Source organism: Rhamphochromis longiceps, linkage group LG11 (assembly GCF_057381845.1).
Source record: "Rhamphochromis longiceps isolate RC_006_pf linkage group LG11, R_longiceps_female_GT1.1, whole genome shotgun sequence".
In the NCBI taxonomy this organism is placed as follows: domain Eukaryota; kingdom Metazoa; phylum Chordata; class Actinopteri; order Cichliformes; family Cichlidae; genus Rhamphochromis; species Rhamphochromis longiceps.
The window spans coordinates 15,391,216-15,417,412 of NC_140567.1; the positions used below are offsets into that span (position 1 = coordinate 15,391,216).

A 26,197-nucleotide genomic window follows, 5' to 3' on the forward strand; every position below is an offset into this window, starting at 1 on the left:
AACACAACTCTCACTTGTCATGTTGCTTCAGTTCTTTTTAATGTGCGAGACCACTCGCCAGAAACAACAGCAGTCGAAATTAAAGGCTGTCTTCTGTGCATCTTTTCAGTTTTCAGCACCTTCAGCCCTCCCTCCGGCAATTGCTCAGGTGTTCTTTGATTTACTTAAACTTCTTTTGCATCCTTTTTTAAATTTTTTCTTAGGAGCAGTAGTTTGGTCTGGTTTTTGCGGTTTGTTAACATTTGCCTTGCATTTCTGCTAATACAGTGTAAGCGTGTGTCACAAATAAAGTTATTCTGGACCTTTAGCATCGGGATTTCAGTGCGTTTCCTTCTTTTCATATTAAACCATTGTTTCTTCATCCTCTTTTTTTGTACATTTAATTTGTTCTCAGAGGACGTGCAGATGGAGTGTATAAGCAAACAGACTGAATAAATCATCTTTGAGCTTCTTTCCTTTTTTTTTTTTATTTCATTGTTGTGGGTGCGGGGGCGTGATACTGGGGCTACTATTGGTTTTCATCCCCAGGAGGCACAAGGGAGGCTCGCTGTTGTAAATGGACCCTAGTGCAGCCCTGTTATCTGCAGCGTAATGTACCCACTGGGGGCCCAGAAAAAGGTCGGGAGGGGCTCATCACAGTTCTTGGTTCATGAAGGAGTCCAGAGGGTTGCAGAGGTGAAAGGGGGTGGCTGGTGTCTCTTCCCTCAATTACACGGTTTAACAGAAGCTGCGACCCTGCTGGGGTGTTTTCCTGTTTATAATGAAGCTAGTCGTAATGGCAGCGGTCACACGATCTGGCTCTCGGACCAAAGAGACAGTTTTTATTTAATCTTTTTCTTTCAGTCAGTCACACTCGTGTATATATAATACCATTGTGCCAAGCTTCAAATAACACATGTTGCCTTTAAGAACCTCTTACATGAATTCTTTCAGTATGTCCTTTAATTGTATCCATGTTAACTGCTGTTCTATCTTTCGGTCCAAACATAAAGTTTTAGCACTGGCGTTTAAAATCTTATCCCGTGTGATGTCTTTTTGCTGTCTTAGCAGTATTATCTACTTTATAAAAATATATTCAGGGTTGTAAAGTAATTTTGCTTAGTGCTAGATTCTGTGCCAAAGCGGGCTTAATATTGAAGAAACACAAACAGACTCTTATTTCACTCCCCACCCTTCACCTCTTCCCCAGCATACACCACACACGCGCGCACACACACACCTGAAGAGACCATATAAACATAAGGAAACCTGCATTACAAATTACTGCACATCATAGAAATTGTGCAGCAAGCTTTTTAAAATACCAGTGCTGCCAGTGAGGCGCTTTGTAATTTATCCCTTCACGGCTGTTAGCTGCGCAGCGCAACGGTGATTTATTTGGTTTAAGAGAAGTTTTGTTTAGAGAGATAATGAGCAGGACTTCTCTTTAATGATTTAACACGGCGCAGTGGAAAAGAGAGAGAAGGGGGGGGGGGGTGGTGGTGGATAAAAAGCACATATATTTTTCATATCTTTAACTGCACTGCAGAGAGGAAGGGAAGGAAGGAGAGAAAGATGCATTAGCAACAGAAGCTAACAGCCTTTAACAACCGGCGTTTTTTGATTCATTTTGTTTTGTTGTGTAAAATGAGACTTTTTCACCTCCTCCCAGCACAGCGTAATTTTAGTATGTAATGTATTTCATTTAAAATGTGTCTCAGGACATGTTCTGTCTTCGTAGCGGATAGTGCTCGCCGCTTTTGTTTAATCCATAAAAGTGAATCATATTTGTGCTGATGCCACACATGCTATGCCAAGCTTTTAGAAATCTGTTTTGAAAACTGCTCCAAGTTGTCCTGTACCTTGTTCTTTTCTTCTCCATCTCACTTTTCATCTCGACGCCGAATACGGCATTATTCTTTCTTGTTCAGCATTTTCAAGTTTCTTCTCTCGCTCAGGATTTAAATCCCAAATTAAAGGAGTTAATTAGAAAATATAATGAAGCTGAGTAGCATAATATGCAAACAGTGCTATGACGCTCAGAGCTGGGGGCTCTGTTAACGCCGAAACTGCCATCGGCGCATAGCGATGATGATATCAATAATAGATTACTTCATCAATCGCCGTTCTCTTGAAGATGGAAATGCGCTGTTGGGAAGGGACTGAATTTTTATTTTTCATTATTATAATTTTTTTTTTTTTCCCCTGCACTTTCTCTCTCCCTTCCTGTAGCTTGAAAATGTCTGTTTCATCTCACATTAGCGTGTGCTCTGCATAAGTGCAGGTGGAACTTGCTCTCCCTCTAAATGATCCTTTAATGGAACAGTGTGCACTGGAGCTGGGAACTCTATGGGGCGCTGCCACTGTCGATGAGAACTTCTCCTCAATCAATCCGTCAAGCCCCATCACCTGCCTCAGCAGATGATCCAAAAAAACCCCTTTGGAGAGGCGAAGTGAGCTTTTTATGTACCTCCCTCTAAAACTAGAGGACGCGCGCGGGCCTGTGCGCACACACGAGCGGCGGCGTCACAAGTGAGAGGTGTCTGTTTCAGTGAGAGCCCCGACGTTGATCTGTCGTCAGAGAAACGCTTTGCCTCTTTTATTTTTATCGGGATCATCTTAGAATAGATCAAGTGCTTGCTTTAGCTCAAAAACACAAAATCAGTCTGGATGCTTTATTTGTTTATTTTTTCCCTCCCTAATGTCTGTTACGTTATGGGACGTTTCCATAAGTGCATCTCCTATAAGCCTGAGCAATATTGATGTGAAGTCGCCTCTCGCTTCTGTCAAACAGAGCGACAACACCGCAAACTGCATTTGCCTTTGGTTCTCACCTTAGTTCACGTTCACTCCGACTTATCCAGATACTCCATCATGATTTCTCACATTCCTTTATTTCCCTTCTTTCCCTCCTGTGGCTTTTCTTTTTCCACCCTTCTATCACCATCTATCTCCACATCTGCAAAATTTGACATCACATTTAGTTCTCCCCCATCTACCGCTATGGGCTGACTTGCGGAACATCCATTAAACTCAGCCTGTAAACTCAGCAGAATCCCTCCTTTCTGAGTCCTTATTCTTGATGTCTGCCTGTCTGTCTCTGTGTCAGAAAAGCAAGTCGCTCTCTCTGTCAATAAATGTCTTATCTTCCGACTTCTGGTTCCTGTCTGTTTATCTGTCTGTCTGACATGTCGGCAGCTGTCTCGGCGCTCCAGGGTTGCTGTCAGCCAAGTGTTGGTTTCTGTTCTTCTGTCAGTTCACCTGCCTGTCAAAGCTTCGCAGATTAGACATGTCAACTTGCCTCCAGGTTTTCCGCTTCTCCAGGATGGCTTTATAAAAAATAAATAAATAAATAAAACAAACAAGGAAAAAGCACATTGTGTTTACTCTGAAGAGTGAATTAGTTGTGGCGTAGTGGGGTATTTTTTTTTAACTCCTATGGCTCTTCCTATTTGGTTGTAAGCATAGCATGTGCTTGTAGCATCCTTGAACTAATAGTGTTTAGTTTGTGCAGCATGTCTGCTCCATATGGAGCATTGTCATTAACTGCAATGATGTTATACATTAAACACATGCATAGTACTGTGTGATGCCATTTGTGTTTGGTGTGTCTGCAGTGATCTGCCATCACAGGTGAAACTCAGCTGATCATGTGGGACTTGGATCTAATAATAATAAATCTTGAACAATAGTTATTTCATAATGAAATGCAGGAAGACCAGCCATCAGAAAGAATTGAGTCTATACTATGAAAACTCCAAAAATGCCTTATGTGTCCGATGGAAAAATACAGCTGCTGCTATTACATTTTGTTTCATGGCGGTAATGTCTTTTTACTCATGAATATACTCTTTTTACATGCAGACGTATCACAGTTATTGTGGTTTGTGTCAATGCGACGTGTAGCTACATTTTTCGGAAGGTGCATGTCAGATTACTCTGTAGGCCATGCTGTTAGGTTATGGCATAGGGTATAGAAGTAGTATGAATCAAGCATTACGCTGTTGGAGTGTGGAGGTATGAGGATGTATTGAAAAGGAGAAACTGAAGATGGAAGTGAGGGGAGATAAAGGAAGCTGAGATGGAGGGAGGAGTGTGCAGAGGGGAGCTACCTGCTGCTGATGGCAATCAGAGTCAGTGAAGGATGGAGGGCGATCCAGCTGTGACATTAAAGCAGCAGGTGGAGGCCATCATTAGGGCTTGCACAGGAGGCTGGATGAGCCCGCACACACTCATTTCTTTGGGGCCCAGCGGACCACTGCAGAGCCTGTGTGTGTGTTTGTGTGTGTGTGTGAGCTGAACCATAGTGCCATAACTTCAGAGTTCAACCCTACCTCCCGTTTCGTCTTTTCCCCGATGGAACTGCTCTTCCTTGCCGAGGTTTTGGGTGGTTTCGCCCAGTGAGGGTTGAGCAGTTCCTACATCTGGTAGCTCTCGTAATGGCTTTTCAGTTACCTTCTAACCAAGTAAAGTACACGTCTTTGTTTGACTTCAGCTTCATTTTTCACCTCATAGCTTTTCCCATGTTGCGTTCTGTTGTTGCCATGCACAGCAGGCAACAACCTGGATGCTCAAGCATCTTCCCGTTGTTCATTAAAATGTTTTGGAGAAAACTCTGACTTAGAAAACAGATTCTGTCTTCACTTTTTTTGACGCACACGTAGTAACAGTGCGCGAGCTTAGCGATGTAACTTGAATACAGTCACGTCAGTGTTTCTGCAGACTTGTCTGATTATTTGTTGACACTAGTTTCTGTTTGACATTGAATTTGAAGTTATTTCTGACTTAACAGCTGTCCATTACTGCCACTATGAGCACTGGTTCACTTCCCTTGCATTGCCTGTCTATTAATAGAGAGATGATAATACTCACGTGGGTTCTTGACAGTCAAGTGTCACTGTCAAGACCTAATGAAACAAGTTGAAAGCAACTCAAGAAAAAGTTGGAAAACTGTCCTCTGTCCAATCTGGCTCCAACCCACAATGCCTCATGTACAGCTGTTGGAAACAGGACTGTGTGATTTGGGGGCGGGTGGCCACGGTACGTCTAAGCGGAGATTTGCTTGAGGCCTTTTCTTAGATCTCCCATCCCTTCTAGACCTTTAGATGGGCCTATCCAGGAACACCATTAGGCAAATGAAGTTGTTTGTATCAAATATTGACATGTTATCTCTTCATCGTCAGGCAGCGGGAGGGAAGAAAAAGAGAAAGATTGTAACTGTGGGTAATTGAGCCGTGTCTCCCCTGCTTATCGGTAAAGCTTTGGCACGTCACGGACCTAACGAGCTGTGGCGCGCCGATTAGTCTGAAGGGAAAGTCGAACGTGAAACACCAGCGCCTCGGTTTTTCTTTTTCTTTTTCTTTTCTTTTTTCATATCTGCAATGGATATTATGAGCCTCCCTGGAGGGCAGAGGCACAGCCTTATTAGTTCAGTTCATGGGGGGAAGAGAATTGATATGGATGAATGGCATGTTAAAGTATCCCTTTGTTACAATAACCATCAAGGCTGATGGCTTGGGCTGATGATGCAGCCCAAGGCAGCAGGACGACAAGCTGAGGCCTTGACCTGGATGGCAGAGGATGCACACACACCAGGGGAAGGGGGCTGATTACAGACTGCCTTAAACAAATGGATTTGCCCCTTTAACATTTAGATATGGGATCTTTCTGTGTGTAAAAGTGTGTGCGTGTGTATGCATGAGAAATTGGGGACTCGTGGTGTCTTTTTGTGAGCAACGATTGCTATTTGTTTGTTTTTGTATCACTATTTGTGCATATATGTGTGTTTGTTCCCTGCTTCCTTATCAGAGCCATTTATGTGTATTAGATAATCACATGGTGAACAGCTAATTGCGATTTTGTAAGTTTGTGTCTTTGGAATTTTCCATTTGTGTATGGTTATTTAGGTTTGCATGTGTGCTTATTGCACATTTATGCATCTTAAGATCCATTTGTGTGTGTGTGTGTGTGTGTGTGTGTGTGTGTGTGTGTGTGTGTGTGTGTGTGTGTGTGTGTGTGTGTGTGTGTGTGTGTGTGTGTGTGCGTGCAGCCTGTGCCAGGTGCCTCCACAGGGCATTAACCGTCTTGCACTCGTGCCACTCTGAGAATAATCCAGTAAAAAAAGGGGTGAGATGAGAATCTCTCAACATGCCAGTTTAATTTGTACCCCTTGCTATCAAAGAATGCTAATTAAAATCATATTTTGCATATGTCTTGTCTTTCATGCGCATATGCAAATTGCCCCTGTTGCCTTTCAGCACTCTGTAATTAGGTTTATGAAGGACAGCTGTAATACATAATTAACAGAAATGTTTGCAAGCTCTTTTTTTCTCCACGTCTAAACACGACGACTTAAACAAGCACGCGTGAAGTGTTCCAAGGCCGTGCTATTCTCTCAAATGTATTGATTAATTCTTTTAACCCCCCCCCACTCACCCACCCTCTCAGAAATGTCTTAATTATGCTGTTTGTTTATTTATAGATGATCGTGTCAGTCAGAGGCGCTTCCAGTGGGCCAGAGAGGCTCAGCATTTTGATCTTGCCATTCTTGCCGATTGGAGCATAGAGGATTTAGTCATACATTTGCTCCCAGTTTAACTCCAAGGCAGCATTCTGGACGGATGGATGGATTGAGTTAGAGCGGATTGAGAAAATCTTGAGTGATGATAACGAGGCAAAACAGTGGAACATGTTTGAATATTTATGTGGTAGTGTTAGTTAGAGTCGGCCTCGGGGCCTTGATGACGGACGGGACTCTGGGGCCATGATGGGATGGAGGACGTGTGTGTGTGTGTGTGTGTGTGTGTGTGTGTGTGTGTGTGTGTGTGTGTGTGTGTGTGTGTGTGTGTGTGTGTGTGTGTGTGTGTGTGTGTGTGTGTCCAGACGTTGGAGGAGCTGGGGTAGAGTGGGGTAGTGACATAATTAGTGAAATAATTATGCTTTTGCTTCATGAGAGACTGAAAGCTTCAAAAAGGTACAAACGGGCTAGCTGAAGAGAAAATAGAATGATGTCCTTGCAAAGAAATGAAAAGTGAAAACATCCATATGAAGAAAAAAGAAATTGGGAGGAGCGAGACTCGGGGGAACCAAGCATGTGCAGCGACAGTGCCGACCACATGACTGTTGGTTCAACTCCCGCTGCCTCTTTTATGTAGCTCCTTCCTCAGCTCTCAGATGTGGTCATTGTCTCTCAGTTGCACAGTAATGGGAAGTGATGGGTGCTAAATGAAAAGGCCAGGGGATGAAAACACTGGTGAAGCTGCTTGGATGTCAGAGTAGTTAGTCTTGTCATCCGTTCATTATGTTTTCAGATTCTGTTTTGGAGACACGGTAAACTCAGGGCGCTCGACAAAGTCAGTACATTGTGGTCACTGTCAGACGACAGCACCCTGGTATGTTTGAGTGTGTATGCGTGCTACTGCAAGTACTGCAGATACACAAGCTTATAAATCCTCGCATATGTGTACACATTTGTGCCACACATTTATGTACAGCATTTTGAACAGTTCACCTACAGCAGTACTTATTTACCCAAACCTGTTTATTATCAAAAACTACATATGTAAGAGAAGGATGGGTTCATGTTGTCTTGCAGTTATTTAAAACAGTTGGAAAACATAAGACAAGCAAAAGACAATCCCTCATAATAAAGGGAAAAATAGATTACCAAAACAAAGACTTTGCAAGGACATCATTCTACATAACTATTATGTTTCAGTTGAGATATTATTTTTAGGACACTTCTGTCTTACTTCTGTGGTGTTTTTTAGCCTTTAATGAGAGAGGGCAGTGGAAGGAAGACGGGAAAGGAGGGCGAGAGAGAGCAGGGAAGACACGTAGTAAGTGGCCTCACATTGGCCCAGTAGTTTAGTTTAAATCTGCACATCAGAAATAACATTTCACAGTGAATACTATGTGAACTGTGAACATTTAAAACTTGTTGCGCCTCTGGCAACACATAGTACTAAAGCCTTTAATGTTAAAACTGACAGTTAAACATTGACAACAGAAAATGCACACAACAGGATTTGCTAGAATTCTTTTTTATTAAGTTCAGTACACCAGAGTCAGTGGTCTGACACATGGACACTGTTAGAGTGTCAAGAAAAGGTTTCTTAGCACAGTCTACTATTTTATACACTCATTCTTATATATAGCGCTTTTCTACTCTCCCGGAGTACTCAAAGTGCTCTATACAACATGCCACATTTAGCCAATCACTTTTTTCTAAGCTTTTTAGTGCTTCCTGACTAACATTCATACACATACTCCAGTGGATGCCTCGAAGAGCAACTTGGGCTTAGTATCTTGCCCAAGGATACTTGGCATGCAGACCGGAGGAGCCAGGGATCGAACCACTAACTTTCCGATCAGTAGATGTAGATGACGTGTTCTACCTCCTGAGCTACAGCCACAAGTATAGTTGTCGGTTTGATTCGGCATGGAAAGGCAATGAAAAACTCCCCTTTTTTTTTTAATGCCATGCTACCTGCAGTGGTGACCCCTTGTGAATAAGGGAGTAGCTAGCTAGACGATAAGATGATAAAAACAAAGAAAAGAACAGGGTGACAGGAGTGGCATCCATTCTCTGTAAACTCTTGAGATGGTTTTGTGGGGAAAATCCCAGTGGATCATTAGTTTCTGAAATATCGGCTCGTCTGGCACCACCAACCGTGCCACTCAAATCACTTTTCTTTCCAGTTCTCAGTTTCAGCAGGTCATCTCAACCATAGCTGTATGCCTGAATTCACAGTCACTGGCATGCGATTGGCTGATTAGATGTTTGTATTAATGAGCAGTTGGAACAGTTGCCAGTGAGTGTATAAAGGTTTCCACGAGTGCTGATTGGTTCGAATGTGTTTTTAAAGTGGCATAAAATTTCGTTAAAACTCCTTTGTTAAAAGTATGGCATTGTGTTTTTCGTGTATTGCAGGTGGGCCTTTGTTATGAAGAAACACCTCAGCACCCATCTGCTGGGAAAACATGGAGTTGGACAGCGTAAAGAGAGGTAAATTAAACACATGCAACAGAATTTTCCACACATCATGCTCAGCTTTCAGTTTGGTAGAAAAATTAATTATTTGGATCGCGTGCAGAACGGTTTCTGCGTGTTCCCAACTTTCGTGCATAACAACCTGTCGGCAAATAAAGAAGTAAACCTTTTTAAAAAGTATTTCTTTACCTGGTTCTCCAAGCATCTGTGTTTTTGAGAAATGAAAGTAAGCGATACAGAAGGCAATTAATTCTAGATGGTGGAGGATGACTGCTACAACCCCGGTGGAGGCCTGCAAGCTTTTAAGCACAAAATTTTCCCACAAGTTAAATTTCAAGTTAAATATAACTTGAGATCCTCCCTTTCCCTAATGAGTTAAATGGCTTTCACTCATTCTGTCTTCCTCGCTCTCTTGCTTGCATCCCTTTCTTCTGTCAAACTTTATCTGGCTCTCTCCCTCATCTTACTTTCTGCTCTCCCTCTTGAATTAGAGATGAATGATGTTTCTTTTACCATTTCTGTCTGTGCACGCGAGTGTGTGTCTCTGTGTATGCGCAATGTCTCCCGCTTGGCCCTGTCTATCAGAAACAGAGCCCTGCTGTCTGCGTGTGTGTGTGTGTGTGTGTGTGTGTGTGTGTGTGTGTGTGTGTGTGTGTGCGTGTGTGAGAAAACGAAAGATGAGGAGATGAAGTTGTGAAGCCCCCCCTCCACCCTGACAAGTCAAAATGAGACGTTAAACACCTCTCAATCTGTCAAGCAAGCCGCTAAAATAGAAACAGACCCACTTTTTCATTACTCCGCAACCAAATTGATACTTTTGACAACGTGCAGTATTAGATATGACAAGTGGCTTCAGATATGGAAGTAAGCATCCCGACCAGATGCCTCTCCATCTCTCAGACATTATCATCTAAATTCCTACTGTCAGCTGTTCATCTGGATTAGATGGAAACAAATCCTCATATCCTCAACTGCTTCAAGTCTCTGTTTCATCCACATTTGTTTTTTTTGTTATCGTAACCTTTATTTATCCAAGGTCTGTTGACAGAACTCCATGCTTTTTCTTATGTAACAGTATACATACATATGGCCTCTCAGTTACCTACATTTACATATGTGACTCGTCCACTACAACCATGTATCCTGATGTTTGCCTTACAGGGAACTTGAACCAATTAACGTGGGGTCCAATATCTTTTCTACACTTGCCACATGTCCACTGAGAAATGAATGAAAAACAGGATACAGATACAAAAAGGAGATTCAAGAGTACCCCCAGTTTTGCTTTTCTAAAAGGGTTAAATCTTGTTTTTGCTGCGACAGATCAGATGTCTCTCCTGTTTACATTGTCAAACAGCAGTCATATAATTTAACATCTAAAGAAATCATTTTTAAAAAAAGGACCAAAGTTAAGAGACATAAAATAAGAGAGTTTTACAATCTACATAAAGAGAAAAGACAGAGGTAACAGGCATGCATGAATAATGTCGGACCATCTGCCGTAACCTGAGGTACTGGTGGGCTTGATAGAAAATTCAGAGATGAAAATGGCAGTTTCAGTACTGGGGTGGCATTTTCCCAGTAAATGCAAACAATGCTGTAATTCATGCAAGTTTTTCTTCATTTTTAAACAACTTTTGAAAAGGACTTTGCTCAGAAAATTCTTCAGACTTCTCGTTATTTGATCAGAGTAAAGTCTTGATCGCTGTCTAGACTTCTTTTCAAAAACTATACTTTCTCCACAGTAATGGTAACAAGAAGTATCGCCTCTGAAAAATCACTTAAACATTTATTAAATCAATCACATTTGCTTTTTAGCGTCTTGTCTACAAGGCCAACTGTGAAAGCAAAAGAACTATGTCTTGTTGGCCAGACTGGGTAAACTTCATATTTTTTTCCCCATCTTTGCTTTCCTTTCATGTCTCAGTTTATTTCTGATCTTTTTTTATAACATTTATAAAAGAGATCAGAATTTATCATAACTTAAAAGGCAAAGTTTAACATCCAGACTGCGGAAGCGATTGCTGGCCGTGTCCAACTTAAATTCAGCTTTGCTACCACAATAATATTGGACTTATACATGATTTGTAATTTAAAAAGATCACAACAAAAAACAGAAAACTACACCTGATTTAAATATGGAAGATTTTCCTACTAGTTGTTTCCTGTGTGCTTTGGTACCACACAGCTTCAATTTTTAGATTCCCATTCAGTCCCATTCTGACTTGAACTTGTGAGTGGCACAAATTTAAAAGAGAGACCAGCCAGATTTATAAACAGGTATGTTTTGTGCATGAAACCTGGTATCTTTTTGAGTATACTTCTTGTGTCCCCCACATTAGTGACTTCTTGATAGTTTGAAAAGACTCCTAAAACTCATGAAAGCATCAGCTTTCAGGTTTTGAATGTTTGTCATTATTAAGATGAACTTTATATTTAGTTGACCAGCACTAGGCTAATGGTTTATCTATGTCTTACTTTTGCCCCCAAATGCAACAAGGCCCCGTGCTAATTTGTGCTAATGCTTAATTTCAGCGTTTCGAACTGCAGTTTGTGGAGAAGCCGCTAGAGGATGTCTTCAGACACAAGTCAATCCCAATAGACACCAGTGTTAAAATGCCCTACTTTAAAAAGCTTTAAAAAGTATGTTAACAGTCTGATAGTCCCAGAGCTAGCAAAATTTAAGGTTTGTTTGCTTCAACTGAAAGATGTAGCGGCACAGTCAGCTGTATAACAGCCAATAATGGTCGCCTAGGCCTCACTTCTTCTAATTTGAGTCATAAAACTGGACCTCCTGCCCATGTTGGAGCCTTTTGGAGGATTATCAGTGGAGCCAACTGACAAATAACATGACGTGCTGTACAGGACAGGCCAACCACAAAGTTCTTCAGTTTGACATTTGAGAGTTCTTCTGTTATTTTGGTATTCTGTTACTTAGCATTGATTAGCAGATATGCACACTGTGGATGCACCTCCACCACGCTAGCTAGTGTTAGCTGACTTAGCACCACCACCCTCTCATCCACATGTGGCCACTTAGTATTTAGTATTTAGTATTTATTTATTTATTGTCATTGTCAAGAACAATGAAATTGCGTTTGGGGCTTCCATACAACCCAAAAAAAAGAAGAAAATAATAAATACCCCTTAAAACCCAAGTGTACATATTTAACCCAGTGTGACTCCAATGCAATAAGACAATCCTTAGCAATAATGTTCGTAGAAATTCAGACAAAGACCTGAGAAACATGACAAAATACAACAATGCAACCCATTCAATATTATTGTACTGTGAGATATGATATCAGATATGATAGTTATCTATTTAAGAAAGAGGGGGGGGGGGGGGGGGGGGCAGGAGGGGGAAGAGAATAAAGATATGATGCACCAATGCAGACCAGTTCATTGCTATTAAGAAGTTGGATATGGTTATTGTCCGTGAGAGGGGGGCAGAGAGTTCAGGAGCCTCACAGCCTGTGGATACAGGCTGTTGGCCAGTCTGGATGTTCTGGCCTGTATAGACCTGTACCTTCTCCCTGAGGGCAGCAGATGGAAAAGGTGGCGCGCAGGGTGATGTTGGTCCCGCAGGATACTGTGCACCCTCCTCAGACAGCGAGTGGGGAAGATATTACTGATCTCTGGCAGACTTGTTCCAATAATTCTGCCAGCTTCTTTCACCACCCGCTGGAGTGCTTGCTGATCGGCCTTGGTGCAGCTGGGGAACCACACTAGAAATCCATACGTCAGAACGCTGCTGATGGCACAGTTGTAGAAGTTCAACATCAGAGATCTGGGAATGTGTGCGCTCCGCAGTCTCCTCAGGTAGGCGAGGCGCTGTTGGGCCTTCCGTACAACTGAGGTGATATGGTTGCCCCAGGACAGGTCCTCGGTCACAGTTACCCCCAAGAATTTAAAACTGCTCACCCTCTCCACCGCCTCACTGCCAATGAAGAGAGGCAGATGGTTGTTATGGCCCCTCTTCCGGAAATCTACAATGATCTCCTTGGTCTTTTTGGTGTTTAAGACCAAGTTATTGTCGTGGCACCATGACTCTAGTTGTTGCACCTCTGTCCTATAGTTTGTCTCATCATTGTTGGATATAAGTCCGAGCACTGTAGTGTCATCTGCAAACTTAACAATGAGATTGGACGCGCAGGAGGAAATACAGTCATGGGTGAAGAGAGTGTATAGCAGAGGGCTCAGAACACACCCCTGAGGGGCACCGGTGTTGACCACAAGGGTGGAAGAGGTGTTCCTACCCACTCTGACACTCTGTCTACGGTTAGTGAGGAAGTCCACAATCCAGTTGCACAGAGAGGAGTTAAGTCCCAGTTGGTGGAGTTTGGGACGGAGTTTGTATGGCCGGATGGTATTAAAAGCCGAGCTGTAGTCTACAAAGAGGAGCCGTGCATAGGTGTTCCTGTGTTCCAAGTGCTTCAGTAATGTGTGCAGCACTGTGGCGATCGCATCCTCGGTTGACCGGTTCTCCCTGTATGCAAACTGGTGCGAGTCCAGGGATGGTGGAAAAGCAGCTCTGATGTGTTTAATGACCAGTCTCTCCAGGCATTTGGCGGGAATGGGGGTGAGTGCCACAGGTCTGAAATCGTTCAGACATGTGACATTTGACTGTTTTGGGATGGGAACGATGGTTGCTGCTTTGAAACAGGATGGTACCAGTGAACAGGACAACGAGGTGTTATATATAGAGGTGAAGACGTCCGCCAGGTCCGCAGCACAGTCTTTTAGCACCCGGCCCAGCACTCCATCCGGCCCGGCCGCCTTCCTGGTGTTAATGCTCCGGAACACACGCCTCAGCTCATGAGTGCTCAGGACCGGAGCAGGGTCGGTTGAGGGGAGAGGGGACAGGACAGGGTCGGTGTTCTCCCTGTCAAAACGGGCATAAGAGATTTAGATCCTCAGCCAGAGTAGAACTGTCGGCTGAGGGTGATGGTGTTCTTCTTTTGTAGTCCGTGATAGCCCTGATGCCCTCCCAGACCTGCCTTGGGTTTGTGTTGTTCTCAAACCTGGCCATGCCAAACACTAACATGGCAGTGACTGGAATGATAATATTGATACTTTTAAATGAGCTGGAGTGTGTTTAGCTTAAGAGATAGGAACAAGAATAACCTACATTTTGCTGAACTCTAAAGTATTATGCCAGATATCATCACATAAGCACACACATAAATTAACATATACTGCACCTATATTAACATATGTGTAGTAAATATTTTAGTTATGTTAATGGGCAAGTGCAAAGAAAGTCTTTACTTCCACTTCTACCAGCAAAAGCTCATTCTTTTATCTCTTATTTTCTCTCATTGTTTGTTGCACTCCTTTTAAATATGTGCAGACGTGCGCACAGCCGCCCTCACACACACATATGTACACACACACACACACACACACACACACACACACACACACACACACACACACACACACACACACACACACACACCTACATGCACACTTAGACGGAGGACGGCCACAAGGTTTGTTCTATTTAAACCTGTAAAACACGGTGTCATCATTTTTCTGACAGTCCCGCAGACAGAATTTATCTCATCATTAATTAACCATCATATTTCTAACACAGTGCAGCTTAATTAGCACAAGGTCATTGGGGAGGGCTTTTTAAGTGGAACAAATTTGGGCAAGTGTAAGAGAGGAGGCAGAGGATGGAGGACGGAAGAGGGAGAAGGAGTTGAGAGGAGATAGAAAGAGATGGGATGACAAAGAGACAGGCAGAGAGGGAGAGATGGTTTGGGCTGACCTGACAGTGCTGCCTTGGTGATTGATAACTGCACTGGTTTTGAAAGCCTAGACCTGGAGACGAGGACAGTAGCTGAGGGAGAAAGAAAGACAGGGAGAGGTAAAGGATGGGGACTTGTGCACGTGTGTGTGTGTGTAGGGGTGGGTATCTGAACCAGCAACTGGGGACTAGGGGGGTGGGGGGTGAGAGGCAATGGGGGTTGTTGGGGAGAGCCAATTGCAAACATATGCTGGCTGGCAGGCGGTGGAGAGATGGATTGCAGTGGGACAGTGTCAGAGAGGCAGTTTCATCACCATCTCTACAGCCCTGTTCACCAGGTATTTTTAGAACACTGGGGAGATCTGTTAGTCAAAGGAAGAGAGGAGGAGGAAAAGACCTGAGTAGCCGACGGTTACACCGGGTCCCACTTAGCCAAATCTGTCTGGGATCTCAAACGCCAAGTTGTTTTGCGGGGGTATCTGTGAGGAGGAGTTCTACTGATGTGAATTTTAAGCCTGACATTGCCGACAGTTTTTCGTATCACGCTTCTTGTGAAGTTCAACATCCAATCTGTTTGGCCTCATTCGGATCAAAGAAATTTGGAAGCTGGCAGTTTCAGTGAAGTGTAGATGGCTTTTCCTGTTTTCTAAATTGTTAATATGAAATTTAAGCTGAACTAAAAGTGTATAATAAGGATCACTACAAATCTTCTTGTCATATGGAGACCACTTTCTTTCCCTGCTTCTGACCCAGGGTTGAAGATGACGGAACAACACAGAAAACCCATACACATGAAAGGAATATGTAGATCTAAATGATTTTTTTCATATGAAGAGTTATAAATAGAAATTATGCCGATACCGCTATGATATTCTCTTTTCCTCTCTCCTCTTTCCTTACCATCACGTCCTACTAATGAATGTGTTGGGCAGCGGTGGGCTAGCAATGGTCAGATCTGACTTAATAATAAACGGCTAATATTAGACGCTTATATTGTTCTAACCCCAGTGGGGAGAAAAAAAATGAGGAAGATGAATTGGAGGGGAGGAAGGGTGTGATGACAGACTCCCAACTATCTGACAGGTTCTGGGCGAGAGAGAAAGAGAGAGCGAGATAGAGCCTGAACTGTTATAAAGTGACACAACTAGGTCTTCGTCTCAGTCACACCACTACTCCTCACTGCAGGCATCGAGCGGAGATGAGGGCTTTTTGTCCTTTTATCTGCTCGTATGTTTGCGCTTTCTCAAAGAAATATGCTTAGGAGGACCACGTGTCCTCCTAGTTTTACAATAATCTGGCTGCACGGTGTCTGACTTAATAGCTCGCAGTCATCTCAAAAGGTTTACATTGTAATATTTTGCATTACAGCTCGGGATGATAATAAGAATTTGTTTCTTTTCTTGCGCCCACTTGTAATATCTCACTGAGTTGAGTTATCCGTGTTCCTCAGCCCATTTTCATCTGAATACATAATCTCCTTTATTCGGTTAACGGATGCAGGGTCTGAGCAAGCCTAGTGGGAAAAATTATTGCAAAGTGTCTGAAATGTGTAAAAGTATCCCTGCTGGTTTTGATTTTGATTTAGTTTTACACATCAAAAATGCTCACTCACAGGAGAACAATAGAGTTATCCTGATTATGAAAGCAGCTAGAATCTGGAGAGGTTGCAGTCATCGGTTTTGAGTGTTTGGTGTTGACTAGTACAGCAAAGACTAACAGCCCCTGAGGAGAAACATGGAGGGACAATCACATTTGAAGTCAGTAATGAATAATGAGCATCACATCTTTTAAGTAACAACCCTGATACTTTATATATGAACAAGTGACTTCATACTGGAAATGATTTCTGTATATATGTGTGTTTCAAGATTTTTAAGGGAACTTATCTAGGACTGTTTAACACAGTGCGATTTCTTTTCCCTTATTCTTTATTGTTGTTGTATATTACCCTCATAAACTTGGTGAACCTCTCGGTGTGTTCTCTGTTGTTCTGTGGGGTCTGCAAGCACCTTAAATCCACCCTTTAATAACAGGGGAGTGGCTCGAGAGCGTGACAGACAGCATCGACCTTGACTCAACTGCTTGTAATTAGTTCTTTGAAAACAGGGTGCCAAAAGACTACTGACCTGTCTCGCATACCTGTTTTCGTAGGTAATTGTTAAAACGCCTGCCATTTTCACGCTTGTAATAATAAACTCCTTGAACTAATACACTCATCACTCTTGAAACAGCAGTGCTGACAACCCAGAAGAAAGATATATTTGTTTTAAGTAGATGGGGTGGGGTGGTGGGGCTGTAACACATGATACAAGCAGCTGGAGAGAGTGATTTCAGTGTTTTGGGAGATTTCTGATCGCAAGTGCAGTTGCTATTTTTTGTTTCTCCTAGCACTGCTGTATGTCTGTGCCAAATATGCGGGTGGTAAAATCCCTCCGAAGGAAACAGGTGAAAAGGCATGAACAACAATCCAGAAATAGCTAGCATGATGCATGCAGGCCAGGTGTGATGACTAACAAAACGAAGGCAGGGATATTCAGAGCATCCAGCATTACATGACTGCAGCGAGACGTGTGCGGAAAATATGCTATAAATTTATTTGTCCCACTTTTTTTTCTTATTTTTTTGCATTTGTAATCGGTGCATATTCTGATGTGTAGAATAAAATCAGCTGTAAAAATACCACACAGTATCGGAAGTGGACAGCAATTCCATGACGTTATTTTAAGCTTTGAAAATTGACCTGATGTGTCGGTGAACCACTATTCTACTCTAGATAATGCACTGAAAATATTTTTCTATGTTCACGTGACAGAATTGATACATAATTTGCTGTGCCAGGGGCCAAACTTGGCCGAGCAGGCATCTGGCTTCGGGGGTGCTGGGCTCCGGGCTCGCAGCCGCATCCCAGCGTGCCATGCAGTGCGGCCATATTGCCCCTACACAGAGGGCTGAGACGGTCCAGCCTGGAATCGGGGAGCGGGGGCGGAAGAGCCCTGCCTAGAGCCAGCATGGTGGCAATATGGACCGCACGGAGCATGCAGGGGTCAAGTCACACAAAAGCCACGAACCAGTGTGTGTATGTGTGTGCAAGGGCATGTGCGTATTTGTGAGAGGGGGAGGGAAAGGAGAGAGTTAGTGGTGTGATGGGGAGATAAAGGGTAGATAAAGACAACCCCTAATTCATTAGAATAAATCCTTTCCCTTAATTATTGATAATGAATCTGCTCTTTAATCTTTCTCTTTCTTCCTCCCCTTATCTGCCTGTGTCAGCACTTTGCCTCTCTGGTTTGGTGTTGGGTGGTAAGGCCTAGTTTTCAGCCACCCAAGGGCAGCAGTCAATAACATCCTGTGCTGCTAGTTGTGTAAGCAGGAATGTAAAAACAGCATGAAGAAGCATGGAAGAAAAAAACAGCAGCAAGGTCTTAACTTAAAAGTAGTCAAGGATTTTGAAATATTCTTATGCATCCCCCGGAAAAAAAAAACCAAGTCTGCTTTTTCTTCTTCTTTAATAATATGAAAATGGCATAAAAGAATCACAATAGACCAAAATTCAATGCAATGTACTTCTCAGTCCAATTTCAGTGAACTGAAAAAGAAAAGGCTCAATTTTCCCAGAGGTCTGTGCAGTCCACATTTTCCTGGCGAGGTACTGGCAAGGCCTCACCGGACCCCCAGATCACCTTTGTGTTTGCTGGCTGCTTGTTTGAACAGCAGCCAGCGGACAGCTCCTCCCTGTTTACCCTACTCAATATTTCATGGAGAATGAACACTCGCAGAATGAGGGATCGCGTTAATATTGCTGTTAAAATTAAGCGATAATTAAAATTTGTTAGTTTAAAAGCCATCGCAGTCTATAAAAGTTTGATTACTGGAAAATTAGGTGCATTAAGTTTTTATGGGTTGGCCTGTGCTATCGCTTGGGAACGATTTTTATGCACTTGTCATGGGCATATGGTGCAGAATTGTGTGTGTACGTGTGTGTGTGTTTGTAGGGGTGTGAGAGAGGCATGTTGCTTCTCTGAAAAGCTGACACAGTTTAATGCTAAAATCTCTACCCCTTGTGGTCTTACTCAACATTAGTTAAAGCCCAGTAATGCCAATGCTTGAGAGGCACTGCCGTGACAAAATGCCAATTATAAATTTAAGCTGGTGTCTTCAAGCAGAGCGGTCAGAGGTCGTGCACGCTGTAGCCACTTTATGGGTATCAGTGCTGTTACATCAGCGCTTCTATAGAGGCTGTGTGTTGTTGTTGGTCACTCTAACATCCAGCTCCTTGTCGCAGGGTGCAGCGGGGTCCTATCGACTCCTATTACTAATAATAATTATAGTTAGGAGTCGACAGCTCGTCCAAGAGTTGGAAGCCACTCGTCATGTCAGAGCGGCGTGACCTTGACTTGCAGAATTAATCTGCAGCAGTAGTTCATCTTCTCATAACAACACCTACCTCATCTGGGTAGTGCAGCGCCGAGAGTCCCTCCAACTTTTTAAGTTTTCCTTTCCCTAAGAATGATGTCACCCACTGCTGAAGCCCAAGTGACATTACTCAACCAGACAAGAACAGAGAATGTGCACAGTTCACCTTCGTATTCATTTCACATCCTGTGGCAGAAAACCAGGCAGTTATTCAGTGACACAATTGTGCGGCTAACTGTTGACAGCGGTGGACATTATGCACAGTGGGACAGTGGAAAAACTGGGCTGTTGCCAGCCTGTTTTTCTTCTCTATTGAAACATCAGACTGTCATAGGAGAAACGGATGTTGCCAGGCATCACTAATGAACCAATTAATCAATGAATTAGCTGAGCAGCGATTAAATTAATGTAAGCTGGACGGGCAAGCGGCAGTCGTGGATATATCCTGGGGAAGGTGATTAACACACACACACACACACACACACACACACACACACACACACACACACACACACACACACACACACACACACACACAGAACAGGCAGCGATCAACAAGGCCACTATTAAGTTGGACAACTTCCTGAACTTTTCTCTTTTCAGCTAAATATGGAACTGCTTAATTCATTTTATTTTTTATGCGGACTCGAGAATTATTATATTTCCCCTTGTGACTGCACGCTGATGCTATTATGCTGTGAAACATTTTTCAGCAGACATTGCCATTTGTGCTTCAATGTATCATTTGTGTGTAGCTTTTTATCTCTTTTTCTGCCTCCCTATAACATGTTCTAAAGGCTAAGCAACACTTGCCAGTACGTCACAGTTAAGCTTAATAATACGTGAATCTCTAAAATCTTAGATTGTCAGATAGATCAGACTTTTACTTAGTGTAAGTAAAATGATAAAATGATACTCAGGTCCTTACTGTAATTCATCAGACTTTTTTTGCTAATCTAAATGCTTAAAGAATTGCTCATGTTTGCATTTTACTACAGATACTCGTGTACCCTGAAAAAATACCTGTTCCACACTCACTGATATAAGGCCTTAATGTACAATAGACTTGATGCAGTTTTGCAGTTTTCCTGTGTGAGCTGTATTTAGATGTTGGGCATCTTATAGGGCATAGTCTGTACCTGTTTATAAAAGATAGGCAAATTCTGAGTCTTAAGAGTAGTGAACACTAGGCAAAGTGTCTGAATCCTGAAATCTTTTTTGGAATGGCGAAGTGACCCTTCATTTGTTTACATTTTGTTTCCAAGGAGCCAGACTTTCTTGTAATTATTTTAAAATGATCTTGAGCTACAGTTTTCCAGGTTTTCTGATGGTCTTTCAAAGTTTGGACATTGGCTGCTTTTTCACTCATTTCAGCCCTGTCCTTATACATCACAACTTTAAGGATAATGGCATCACGGGGGTTAGCATTATTGCCACACAGCAAGAAGGTCCTGAGTTCAATTCCACCATCAGGCTGGGGTCTTTCTGTGTGGTGTTTGCATGTTCTCCTCGTGTTTGCGCGGGTTCTCCCTGGGTACTCCAGCTTCCTCCCACAGTCCAAAAACATGCAGTAGTGGGGATAGGTTAATTGGTCAATCTAAATTGCCCATAGGTGTGAATCTCTGAGTGAATGTGAGTGCAAATGGTTGTCTGTGTCTCTGTGTTAGCCCTGCGACAGACTGGCGACCTGTCCTGGGCGTACCCCGCCTCTCACTTTATGACAGCTGGGATAGGTTCCAGCATCTCCCCTGGAAAGGATAAGCGGAAGCGAATGGATGGATGGACATTTTTTTATTAAGTCATTTAACACTAACATATGAATAAAAACAACAAAACAAAATACCTTATGCAAGAGATGATCCAGTGTCGTATCCACACACAACAGACAACTTAGCAAAGAAAGTGAAAGAAATTAAGTTGTATCATTAGGCGCTTTGTTCGTAGCAGACTGTCGCAAAAATACATGATTTGTTCCAATTTCTTTAGCTGAATCTATGAAAAATGCCAACGCTAACGAAGTCTGACGAAATAGTATTTTTGGACCAACAAGGTGATTCCCAAACAACTATTACCCGGCAACTTGGCATATATCAACATAGTGTGCAGTGTGTCCTTAAAATAACTTGAGGAAACAGTCTCAATGGAAGGGTGGCTGTCAAGATGCTATTATTAAGGAAGGAAATGGGCAAAAAGCTGATGTGTGCCTAATTACACAAGAGCTGGACTGAAATCAGTGGAAACTGGTCTTAAGGAGTGATGAAACACTCCTCGTCCTCTTGGTTCAAATTGTCATAAGTTTGAACCAAAAGGATAAGTACAGAGGAGATCAGGGAGGGTACAACAGTGAGTGTCTACAGCCATTTGTAAAACACGGTGGAGGCTCTGTCGTGGTTGATTTTAAAAAAAAGAAAAAAGAAAAAGCTTTCAAACTTTGATGCACCATGCAGTACCATCTGGAAAGCATCTGATTGGCAGCGGCTCCATTCTTCTGCATATTAATGATCCCAAACACACCGCTAACGCAGTAAAAGCATACATGGAAAGAAAAACACACAATCGAACACTGTCAGTCATGGACTGGCCCCCCCGGAACCTGGACCTCAACATTATTGCAGCAGTGTGTGATCATCTTGATACCAAACAGAACAAAAGTCAGCCAGCATCCAAAGAAGAACTTTGAATCTCCTTCAAGAAAGCTTTCCTAAAAGAGTTGAGGTGTTTTGAAGAATAAAGGTGGTCATACCAAGTATTGACTTTAAAGCATATTAGAACTCTACAAACTGTTCTTCGCTTATATGCTATATGTCAATGAATTGCTGTATCTAGTTCCAAATTTTTCTGGGAAAATATAAAAAGATTAAGACGGTTATAGAATACTGTTTTGTTTTGTTTTTGTTGTGTGTTTTTTTTTTTTTTTTAAGAATGTTTTTTTGCCATAAAAATTAGCATCCCAGTTACTAATAGATGCATCTGGGTAACCAAGCTTTACTTCATTGTCCTACTATTGTCTTGTTTAAAAGACCAGGGTGGGGAAGGCCAAATTCCCAAACTTGCTTCAAGGCAGTAATCCACATAACAGCAGTCAATGTTATTGCGACAATGGCCATCTTTTATTTACAGTCTCTATAAAACTCTATATACTTGGTTTTGTGTCGGCTGTTGTCCAGCACTGTACAGCATCATCTCCCAGTGTTCAAAGTCTCAACCTTCAACCCCCCCCCCCCCCCACCCACCCACACACACACACACATTTTAGCTGAGCTCAGAATGGGGGGAGATCAGTGTTTGGGGAGGGGGAGAATCTCCCTTGATTATGTGACATCCTCCGGAAGACCGCTGAAGTTGTTTCCTCCATTACTTAGAGAGGGGGAAAAAAGAGGCCTTTTCACTATTGAGACTGTCACTCTCAATTTAGGCTAACGGTAAGCATGCACAAGGCCTCCTGGATACCCCCCACCTCACCTGCTCTCACACACACCTCCAACTGCCCCCAAACACACACACCCACGGACACACACCAAACACCACCCCATCCTCCCCTCCCCCTGCAGCAGGTCGCTGTGGTGACAGTTTGATTAGATCATCAATCGTGGCCGTTAACAACGGTTTTCCTGAGCACCTGGACCGGCAGGTCACAGCTGGCTCTGAGCTACCGCTGTCCCCCTGACCCAGCACTCTGCATGTGTGTGTGTTTGTAAGTCGGCTTGCAGATACAAAATTGCACATTCACTTTGTGTCTGTGCCGTACGTCCCTGAATGTGAGCCCATTTGCAGGGTAAACGTGGTCATTTTTGTGCACGTGTTCCCGTTTCAATGTTCAGTTCAGACAATGCAAAAACACAAAAATGCAGTCTAACAAAAAACAACAGCAAGAGTTTTATTCTTGGCTGTGAGATGCCATGTAAAACAAGTTTACAAAAAACAAAATAAATGTTTCTACATGCAGAGAGACTGCTGTAAGAATAAAAATTAGACTGTAGTAATATAGCACACAGTAAAGACCAAAACAAAAAAACAGTACACATCTGTATCTGTGAGTTCTTTACTAGATGCTTCCTAGAGTGCATTGTTCTCTGTGTTTGCAGATACACAGATACCAAGATGTAGCAGTTATGGCTATTCATCTGTAACACCACACACACTCTTTACCATAGCTGCGACGCAGTGTACTTACAAGCACACACAGACATAAATTCACCTGCTTCCCTGCGTTGTCTTCAGCGGCTCTATCGGGTTCCTCATCGTTCTGGTAAAGCAGTTAAATTTATGGGCTAACAATAATGGGACAAAGTGTGTGTCTCATTGCGATTCCTCAGGTATTCCATGATTAGATAAACGTCCCTGGTCTTTTCATAAAGCTTGTTTATGGCAGCGTGGCACCATATGCTACTGCTTCTACCCACCCACCCACCCACCCAACCATCTCTCTCTCTCTGTTTAATTCTCTCCCTTTTTCTTTGTCCCTCTCTCTGTTTCTCTCTATGCTTCAAATACTGCCCCACACTGCCTCTACCAGATGCACGCTAGTCATTATTCTGTGCCAGAGTCCTGGTGGAGAAGCTAAAGTTGCGAATTAACATGTAGGAGTCATTACAAAATGATGATATCCATCTGCACTGTTCATAGGTGCTACTTAGTAAATTGTCTAGGCTGTAGTGGCACAATGTTAACGATATTGTCTGTTTGCGTCTTTTTTGTTAGGAAGTTGCTCAGATTTAACTTGTTCTAATATTTTGGTCTGTGTGGTTGTGCTCATACGACATGCCAGAGTCACTGAAGTATGTTTTATCTGTGTTCTAATATTCAAATGATTTCCAAATGCTTTGACTATGCAAACGCAGGCAAAGCAGCAGAAGTTTGGCCTCGTAATTAATTCTCAAAAGCAGCATACCACCCTGTGTGTGTGTTTTTGTGTGTGTTTTAAGGGACAGAAAAAATATTCTGCAAAGAAGAGTCAGAGAAACAATTAACTTCTCCAGCCAGGACATGGCAGTAAACACGCGATTGTTCACTTATTGTCTTGTTTGGTTCAGTTGTGTAAGAAGACACAGAGACGCTGGGTTTGTATGCCGTAGACTTTTGTTGTAGTTATTAATGGTCATTTCACATTAACCTCACTCTGCTAATATACTCGACAATGGCCCAAATCACCTGAGCAGCGAGGACGATCGAGGCGGCCCTGTCCCCCTTGTCCAGCCAATGCTATTGCAGCTACACTGCTATCCCCCCTACCCAATGACCAAGATTAATGAAACCTCCGCCGTTTTTAATTAGCATGGCCGCAGTCATCAATTACGTCTGCCCCACCCCAAATACAAATATTGTTATATTTGGGGGGGAAATTCTTGATTTATTTCATTGTGGTGGCCGAAGGAGTGAGATGAATGGCCTCCCATCATGGTCATTTGCAGAGATGAGGAGGAGGAGAAAAGGAAGGGAGAGCGGAGTGGTAGTGGTGGGGGGTTGTAATGTCGCACATACAGTATGGTAGAGGACGTGGACACGACGGGGCCAGGGTAAAGCCAAGTCTGTAGGGAGAGTGCAGTCCGGGTCTCAGTCCCTGTAAAGCGACCTCAACTGTTTACAACCTTAATTAGACTTTCCGTGAACCCAAAGTGGTGTGATGTCAGTTATTCTGGAGCCAAAACAAGTAACAGGTAGTTTTACGCCGTGTAGTTCGAGCACCAATCATAGGACTACTTAACATTTGCAACAGAGTCACAAAAAATTGTGTACATCATTTTCCTTAAATAAAAAATTGTTGCAGGATCAAAGTTAATTGTGGTCTACTAAAAATATTTTTTTTTCTTTTTTAACAAATAATAAAAATACTGCAGTACAGTTGAACAGATAAGTTAATTCAAAAAAGAGCACCAGTGTATTATTCTAGTAATTGAGACTAAGCTGTGTAGTGTTAATCTGGACTAACGAGTCTGCTGTCATACATGGAAATGACTCAGGATGTTCATTTAAACCGTATACGTGAGCTGTTACAGTTCCAACATGTCCCCCAAACATTTGGCACTCACATATGCCAGACTCTGACTTTCATCATTGTTATTTTTTGATGATTTTTTTATTCAGTGTTTCATCTACTACAGTACTAACTACTGAGTATTAATCTCAAAGGCCGGTCTCATGTAATACTTTAACACAAAGGACACAGTTTGTAAGAACACATTTAAGGGGGCGACATTTTTGTGCAGTCGGTTTTGATTTGTTTTTTCTAGCTGCACTGGCAAACAGGTTAGGCCTCAGTCTTTGTCTTTGCACAGCGTTCCTCCCAACAACTAAGTCCTATTTACTTAGAAGTCCAAATAGATAGCGTTAGTAAAATACTGTGCTGTAGCTCTGAACGTGCTCCATCCAGAGCAGTCGTAGTGTTAGTGAGTGTAAATCGCATTCGTGTAATTAAACCCTGCACTGTCCAGTCCAGCTTGTTCTGCTTGTTCTGATATGATGCAGAAATGAAAGGAGGAAATGGTGCAGACGCCATATTTGGCTGTTTATTTTTTTATTTTTTTAGGGGTTTCATGTCTTTGTTGGCTCTCTCTCAAGCTAGTCTAGTTTAAATCAAGTCTAGACTTGTTTTTCTTATATTAGCGTCCTTGTATAAATTGAGTTAGGAAGAATAATAAACTCCCCCGAAATCACTTATTCTGGAAAAAAGGGGAAAAATAAAAGAGTGGTTCATGAACGATTAGCCTGGCGCAGCTCCTTTCTGCAGTTTCTCACATTTGCTAAAATCCGACTTCAGTGTGTAGTAATAATAGTGGGAGTATGCTGCTTTATGACTTGAAGATGTACTCGGCTCCTTTCTGTGGTTTGGGAGTTTGGGTGTTTGCGCTGCGGTGAGCCACCAGCCATTTCACTTCTGCTGGCCACACACGCACACACACACATACACACAGATTTTATACCCTTACTGTCGTGGCCATCGCCTGCCCACTGACTCAAGAGAGAACGGTGGGAAACATCTTGAATATTTTATGAAGCTCGGGAACCCCACCTCTGTCTTCCCCACCCAGCAAGCCACGGCTGCTGTGTCCAGCAGCGCG

The 26,197-nt window shown here is 42.7% G+C and overlaps 1 protein-coding gene across 1 annotated transcript in view; it reads left to right on the forward strand.

Moving 5' to 3' along the window:
* znf407 (zinc finger protein 407) overlaps nucleotides 1-26,197 on the forward strand; it is a 165,894-nt gene that overhangs the window by 62,173 nt on the left and 77,524 nt on the right. Inside the window, exon 5 of the mRNA XM_085422463.1 lies at nucleotides 8,912-8,986. Within this exon, the coding sequence (XP_085278589.1) occupies nucleotides 8,912-8,986 (75 nt within the window). The remainder of the gene's footprint in view (nucleotides 1-8,911; nucleotides 8,987-26,197) is intronic.